The 8305-nt window shown below is 31.5% G+C and overlaps 1 protein-coding gene across 1 annotated transcript; it reads right to left on the minus strand.

The window, feature by feature from the left end:
- Positions 1-1380: 1380 nt before the first annotated feature.
- Positions 1381-2965, minus strand: BKA58DRAFT_372407 (heterokaryon incompatibility protein-domain-containing protein). The gene has a single exon (XM_046169127.1). The coding sequence runs from the start codon at positions 2900-2902 to the stop codon at positions 1679-1681; it is 1224 nt and encodes a 407-aa protein (XP_046030803.1). The 5' UTR covers positions 2903-2965; the 3' UTR covers positions 1381-1678.
- Between the last annotated feature and the right edge of the window lie 5340 nt (positions 2966-8305).

The following is an 8305-nucleotide window of genomic DNA, read 5'->3' on the forward strand; positions in this document are numbered from 1 at the left end:
TATGTAGCTACTTTATTAGTTACTTTAAGTTTAGCGTTGCGCTTAGTTATTAATACTAGAGAGTACACTATTATCTCTACTCTTTTTATAAGCTTTTTAATAGCCTTAACTATTAAGATTAGTAAGCTATCTACATACCTCTAAAACCTCTTAAGAACTAGCTTTGTTTAAGACTCTAATTCTAGAGTATTACTTAAAGTCTACAACTACTAGAGACTATTCTTAATAGTAAGTAATAGTAGAGTACGTAGGTAGATGTTAAGCGTTAATACTATAGCCTCTAGATTAAATAGAACTAAGCTAGCGCCTTAGAAGCTTTCTAGAATATTACTCTTTATAATTAAGGTGTTATAAGCAGTAATAAAGTATAGTAAGAACTTTGTTTTAGTAATATAAGTAATCTTATTACGTATTAGCTTCTTAGCTTAGTATTTATACGCCTTCTTTAGTAACGCAAAACACCTAACGTTAAGCAGCTATAGTAGGTGCAAAGAGTACGCAGGTATATAGAGAGTAATTATTTTCTTCTTCTTACAGAGCTAGTAGAAATTAATTAAGTTATAGCTCTTATAGCTATTAATAACTAGTAGGCAATAGCTACTAATAACCTTCTCTTTTGTATACTTATTAAAGTGCTCTAGCTACTTAATACTAAGCTTATTTGTTGTCTAGCTATTCTTAGAGACTCTAATAACCTAATTCTATAGTAGGTCTTCTTCCTTATACTAGGCTAAGAGGTAGTGCTTACTAGCAAAGATAATAAAGAGTAGAATTATCTACTTTATTGCGTTAATACCTTAAATAGCTGTAACCTACTTCTAATTGCTCTACTATATTATCTTTAGCTGTTCTTAACGCTCTACTACTATAACTACAACTCTAGTTAATATTACGCCTATTATAAAGCCTATTTTATTAAAGTTGTAGGTATCTTTGTTTTAGATACTATACTTAGCTTTAGTATTTTATACTAGGTAGAACTAGTCTTCTATAACCTTAGAATTCTTGCAGAGAGCTTAAATATAGTTATACTTTTAATTAAACTTAACTTTAAGCTCTAGGCAGCGCTTAATAAAGTTTATAGCCTATCTCTTGCTAACTAGGTTCTAGTTGCGAACCTAGAGTAAATTATTAGCTATCTTCTTAACATTAGCAAGCTAAGGCAAATATTCTTACTTTACTAGCTTTAGAATATATTAGATAATTACTACCTCTTCTAAGCTTTAAAGAGCTATTAATTTAGGCATTATATTACGTTATTAAGGCGTTCTAGTAAGTTATCTTTATAGTGTACTTTTAGTAACGTTGTAGATAGCTATAGCGTGTTATAGCTTAAGTATTACATCTTATTAGATAGTCTGTAAGGTAAGCTATATGTCTCTTTTGTCTAAAGTCTTTTTTACGTTGCCTAGTTAAGGCATTATAGTGTACTTAAAGTTTAGTTAGGTCTTAGCAAAAAGGTTCTACTTGCTTAAAGGTTCCACTCGCTTATTATCTACGTTATAGTATAATAAATATAGAAAATTAACATAATCCTAATTACGTGATATTCTCGAAGCGTCCCCGTTTGCTACCTAGTAAGGGCCAGCAGACCTAGTCTAGAGATTAGTCGCAATACACTCGCGACAATATAAAGAGCGAGCAAACACAAGACATAGGTGGTAAATTACCATCATCCTCAAACGGGGTTCCACGTTCCTCTCCAGATCATCAACATTTCCAGCGTTCTAGCTGCCGTAATCCCTTCGAAAGTATTCTCATGCTCTTGATTCTTACGCCAGCGATTCGTCACTAGCGCCTGTACTCTCGTTTGAGAAGTCGCATGACCGGTTCTATAGCGTACCCAAGATTCCCAGGACTGCATGTCATTTTCAAGATGTGACAGATCCTCGTAGCGGACGTTATAATTTGCCAGCAATTTTTTCATCCTCTTGCCTGCATCCTGCGACAACCTGGTCATTGTTTCTCTTAGCATGTGATGTTCGTCAGCGTATTGGCTAAGAAAGCCCTCGAGAAGCCATTTGCAGAATTCGTCAAGGTCGGAGTCCAGCGCTAACAGTTGCTCTTCTCTTAATATTATAAGGTCCTTCCAGAATGCGCCGCCGATGTGTATACAGTCGTCTGGATGTTTGAAGTCGACGTCCTTTTCGTCAATGGCTTTATGTAGCTTGCCCATGGCTATGTTTTTCCTTTTGGTATAATTACCGTCCGCGTACAACGTAGGCAGCTCTACATCAAAGATCCCAAACAAGCAATACGCGGCGTCTTCAGGGACCGTAGTAACCCGTCCTTTCGTCCATGATAGACGCTCTTCTGGGCTGAAATGTGATAATTCCACGCCCTCGAGTGCTGGTCTAGGAATAGCACAAACGTTACTAATTGTAGACGCTAAACTCCTTTTCTCACCAACATATATTTTCTCTTTAGAGAAGAAGCTAACAAAGTCTGGCGCGAGTGGTTCTTGAAGTGTCCAGCCTCTTTTGAACCACATGCTCTTCGAAAATGCCTTTTCCCACTGGTTTCCTGTATCGTCGGTAGCATCGCTGATAGACACATCTTGAAGCCACACATAGCACCTAGTAGCTCTCTGATACCAATAGAACATCGAGGCTAGTGAGCGCTGCAGCTCATAACTGTCAGACTTCTTAATACAGCAAGTATCTATCCAGAAATAACGTAGACCATCCCTTTCCACTCGCGTTTGGCAGAAGCGAAGCTTATCGTAACCTGGTTTGCTGGTATCGTTGTATTCACGCTCTCCGCTTTCGATGTCTTCGAACCTGACCTCGTCATTGTCGCGGCTCCATGTATGCGATAGGATGACGTAGAAGGGACAATGAGGTGGAGAGAAGTCTTCGAGAATCCACGTGTTTTTGTGGGAATCCAGCCGCAGAAGACGCATGATTGGACAGGGATGAAGATATGGAGAGGCGAAGAGAGTGAGAGGTATTATTCAGCCGAGGTCTTGTACCATACCGGTAGCCGAGCTGAGCAGGGCTTATATATCAGTACCTCGATGCATCACGCTTACGTGAGGATAAGCGTAATGCATCACGCTTACGTGAGGGTAAGCTGCGCCTCCAACAGGGATGTCAATAAAACACCATAAACGACTGGCTTAGTTCTCCCCCACAGGTTCCGCTCAGTGCAGAAGCCGGAGTGCGGGAAAACGAGCTGCGCAGGAGCAAGCTTTCGTTGCCGTTTATGAGCAAGAGCGTAGACCGACCCGCGCTCAGCAGCCGGACAAAGGGCTGTGAGGAAAGACTTCGCGTAACGCGTAATTCAGAAGGGCAGCTAAAATATTGATATTACGGAAGGATTTTGTCAATTAGGCTAAAGTGGTTGAGGCAGGTAGCTTCATCTCATGGTGGCTGTGTAACACGTACCCTACGCCCCGAAAAAACAAACCGCCGCAATTTCAGGCGCATCGCCTCCGACAATTCGACAAGGGTAGTAAATACTGCATCAACAAGACGAGCATCGCAGAGCTTACCGAGGCAATCAATTCCATGTTCAAATAGTACTGAAAGGCTAATCAATGCTACGCGTACCTGTCTAACGTTTTAACTAGTGGTATTAGCAGCAGGAAGCCTGTTTAACAAGACTAGTACCTTGCGTTCCAGCTGTTGCGAGACACTACGAGCACGTGGTTAAGAGCTTACTAGAAGCGGTAATTATAGCTATATATAGTATCTAGTATAATATATAACGTTACGTAAAAAACAATAGTAGAATATAAGAGTAGTAAAAAAAATAAGTAAAGCTTATACGTGCGGCGCTTAGACTATAACTAGCTAATTAATAGAATCTAGGTACCTAGTAAGTACCTAGTATTTATACACGTGTTTAGGTATTAAGAGAACTATAGTAGTTACTATAACGTAGGTAATAAGCAAGTAGCTAGAATAAGTAAGTAGCTAGCTTTTGCTAAGACTTGTAAAGGTTATCTAAAGATAACCTAAGATATTAGATCTTAGAAATAAGTAAGCAAAGTAAAACAGAGATAGTGTACTAGCATAATTAGTAGATTAATATAATAGTATAAGGGTATAATAGCATATCTAGTAAAATAATATAATATTATAAGAAGTTAAGAAAAAAGTATAATTCTTAAATTAAATACTAGAGTTTTATATAAAGTTAAACATACTAAACTATAGAGGTATAATATCTAAGCTATATACTTATATAGTAGTTCTAGTAACTTCTAATAATAGTAGGTATAACTATCTAGTAGTAGTTATAATAGATGTAATTACTTCTAGTAATAGTTTTTAGTAAAGTAGATAATAACTCTTACTAAAGTAATTAGTTATATAACTACTAATAGTTATTACTTTAAAGAATTATTCTTCTAGTTCTAAGTTATATAGCGTAGTTATAGCGTAGTTATAAGCGTTTTAACTTTAGGTTATAATACTATCTTCTTCTTCTAAGAATCTATTCTTAAATTACTTAATCTTAGTCTTACCTAGCTTATAAGTAGAGTTACTTTATATGTGTTATAAGCTCTAAAGGTCTACTATATTATCTAAGCTTTATAAATATTAGATTTATCTTATCTAGAAAATTCTTAACACTTATTTTATTTTAAATATTACTTATAATAAGTACTTTATTAATAATTAGCCTTATTATATTATACTAAAGTCCTCTCTTAAATATATAGAATATACTTATCTTAGCAAGTTATATATTAATATATCTTAGACCTCTCTAGATAAATTCTATAAGAAGTATTAAGTAAAAGTAGATAAAGATAAAAAGTTATTAGTAGAGGTAATTGCGCGTTTACTACGTAATAAAAAGATATTAGTATAGACTAATAAGCATGCGTAGAAGAAGACGCTATATCTTATAAGAGAGATAGAGGTAGAGAGTAAGAAGGTTAATATAGAAAGTATAGACTATCTAGTAGCTTCTATTAAGATAGCGTTTTTCCCTATAATATAGTCTACCTTAGGTAGTCTTAATACTATAGTTGCTTTGTATAGTTATACTAAATTCTCTAGTAGTACTTTGTAGGGTGTTAATAGTAATTTATAAAGTTTATATCTAGTTTCTATATAGCTTAGTTTATATTATATTCTAACTATTTAATTAGGTACTTTATTCTATTATTATTTTATTAGTATATAAGAATTCTTTTAAATTTATAGACGTTATCTTCTTCTAGTTTAAAGTAGAAACTTTTCTATAGCAGCGTTTTAGAGTATACTAGTTCTAAGATCTTAATATAGAATTATAGGTAGATTTTTGTGTTAGGTAGAAAGTTAAGTATATAAGTAACTAGGTCTTTTCTATTAAGAATTAAAAATAGTCTAACTTTAACGTTGTTAAGCCTCTTGTCAGGTTGCTTAGTGCGAAGATTCTTTATAGGTAGATAAACTTTATTTCTCTTCTTTAGCTAAGGTGCTATTTTCTATTTTTTATTAATATATAAAATACTTTAGCGTTATGTCTCTTTAAGTTTCTTCTTAAGTAACTTATATACTATCTTTAGCTTATCTATAGTAGTAATAGCTACTTATATCTTTAAACTAGAAAATGTGCGTATAAAGAAATTTAGATATCTTCTTTAGTTTATATAAGATAGAGTTTATTCTACAGACTTTAGAAGTTTATTATTATACGCTATCTAGACTATAGGCAATAGCAATACCTAGTTATTTTGCTATTTGTTAGTGTAGATGCGTAAATACACTTTTATTCTATAATTTGTTTGCTTAGTTTGTCTATCTATCTATAGATAATAAGCTATTAATAGCTTTCTTTAAGTTCTAATAGTAGCTAGTAAGGTAGTCTAAAATTTTAAAGTAAAGAGCTTGTCTCTATTACTAATAATTATCTTTAGAATGCTGTAGTGTTAAATAATATAATTAATAATAATATATGTAAGCTATACTACTATAAAGTCTTTTCTAAAGGTAATGTACTCTACTTACTTTATTATAGTAGAGTGTTAATGCAGAGCAGAGCAATAAAACGCAGTTAGTAACTCTATATAGTAATCTTAATATAGGTGTATTTTCTAAACACCTTATATTTGCTATATATAGCTATAAGTATTAATAAAACTTTTTCTTAGTAACGTTTACTATAAATCTAATACTTTAATAATAACGTACTTATAAGCGTAATAGTAATAAAGATATTTTTAGTAGACTTAGAGGTAGGCTTAAGAGTAGTAATAAGTAAGCTATAAGTCTATAAAGCTATAGGAATATTAAAATATTCTCTATCTAGAAGTTAACGTAGAAATAAGCTTTCTAAGGTAGATACTAATAGTAATAATAAGAAGCTCTTATTAGTAGAAAAGCTAGATTAAGAAATATAGCATAATATTAAATAGAAGCCTTTTTATTAGCTATAGAACTTAGTAGGTGACTATAGTAAAGGTAGTATTAAACTATAGTAGTAGTACTACTTTATAAGTAAACTATAGTTTAAGATTAAGTTAAACTATAGTACTACGTAAATTAACTATAGTTAAAGATAGTATTAAACTATAGTACTATAAGTATAGAGATTTCTATAAGAGTCTAGTTTAGAGTTAGAAGAGCGTAGCTATAAGAGTATAAAACCTCTCTCTTACGCTAAAAATACTTCTCTTTATTTTATATCTTTAATTCTAATTCTAGTACTAATTCTAAGAAAAATAATAATATAATTAATATAAACTAAAAGTTATGTTTAATACTTAAGCGTATATACTCTAAGCGTAAGTTATAGCCTACTACCTAAAAAATAGTAAGTAACTACTACTATAGTCTAAGTAATATACTAGAGAAAGTTATCTTTAATAGAAGAGTTAGGCTAAAGTACACTAGTAGCTAGATTAGCTATACTTATAGTACTAACTTTAACGTTAATAATAAGAAATTTCTAGATAAGCTATATAGTAATACTATATTAGTAGTTATTATCTTCTTAGTAGGCATAGTACTTATAAACTAAAAGTTAGACCTTTTAGCTACTAAGTAGGCCTTTATAAAAGTATAGCTATAGTAACTCTAGTATTTTAAGAAGAAACTTCTTAATATATTAGTTCTAATAATAGCTTAAAAGAAAGACTTTATTAAAATTACTTTAAAAGACTTTTATAAGAGGTAGAAGTAAAAAGTTTTTTACTATATTTATATAATATATAATCTTAAGCGTAGTATTCTATTATCTTTATAGCTATAGTAAAGAACTAAGAGACTTATAGGTATAGATAGAAAATAGGCAGACAAATAATAGTAAATATAGAAAGTAGCTATAGTAATTACGTAATATAGCTACTACTAATATAGCTAGACTTATAGATAATTACGCATAGAATATAGGTTACTAGTAATTATATAGATGTCTTAGGTTATCTTAGAGGCTTTATACTAGTATAGGTAGACTTACTAGGTTTTCTTTTAGTATTGCGCGATTGTATAGAGTAGGTATTAGTGCTACTACTACTACTAATTAATAACTAAAATAACTTTTAGTTATGTATAATAAATGTAAAGTAATTAGCGCGTTGCAATTGCGCGTGTAGTAATTATTGTGTTAGTAGTAGTAGTAGTAGTGTAGGTATAAGTATTATAATAAGGCGCAAATATATACTTATATTAGAGATTTTTAAGTTTGCTATTAGGTAACATAGCACTACGTTATCGCGTAATTATATTATTACCTGATAATTACGTAATTCTAAAACAAGTACACTGTAGGCCTCGTCTCTTAGGCCTAGAGAGGTCTACTTACTTTATAAAATAATTAACTACTACAAGAATTACATTATAGAATACCTTAGTTATAGAGTCTCTCAAGACTAGTAGACCTATTATTAAGTTTATAGAGATATTTAACTAAGGCTAGTTAGGTAGCTCTATTACTTATATCTCTTTAAAGAGTGCGTAGGTACTATACTTATTCTTTTAGTAGTCTACGCACTTAGCTATAAAAGTAGTAATCTTGTTCTTTATATTTAGAAACTTATAATTTTATTTAATAAGTTCTATTATTCTAGTAATACTTAAGAAACTATATATAGAGTTGTTATAGTGTTATTTAATAATTACCTCTTACAATTATTCTAGTACTATGCTAGCAACTTATATAAGTAGGTTTAGCGTCTTAGCTAGTTCTAATAATCTATTATTATTAACTTTAAGTATTGTAGTATCTATAATGGACTTAGTTTCTGTAATATTATATTAGTAGCTTAGAGTATTAGCTCTACTATTATTCTTTCTAGGTGTTTACACAATCTTAAACTTATACTATCTAAGTTCTTTTAACTATTAAACTTATAAATAGTTAAGAACCT

This window comes from Alternaria rosae, assembly GCF_020736505.1.
Source record: "Alternaria rosae strain MPI-PUGE-AT-0040 chromosome Unknown BKA58scaffold_1, whole genome shotgun sequence".
NCBI classification, from domain to species: Eukaryota; Fungi; Ascomycota; class Dothideomycetes; order Pleosporales; family Pleosporaceae; genus Alternaria; species Alternaria rosae.

What these genes read in the sequence shown, in the direction of transcription:
- BKA58DRAFT_372407 (XM_046169127.1), bottom strand. Translation starts at nt 2,902, where the DNA reads ATGCGTCTTCTGCGGCTGGATTCCCACAAAAACACGTGGATTCTCGAA.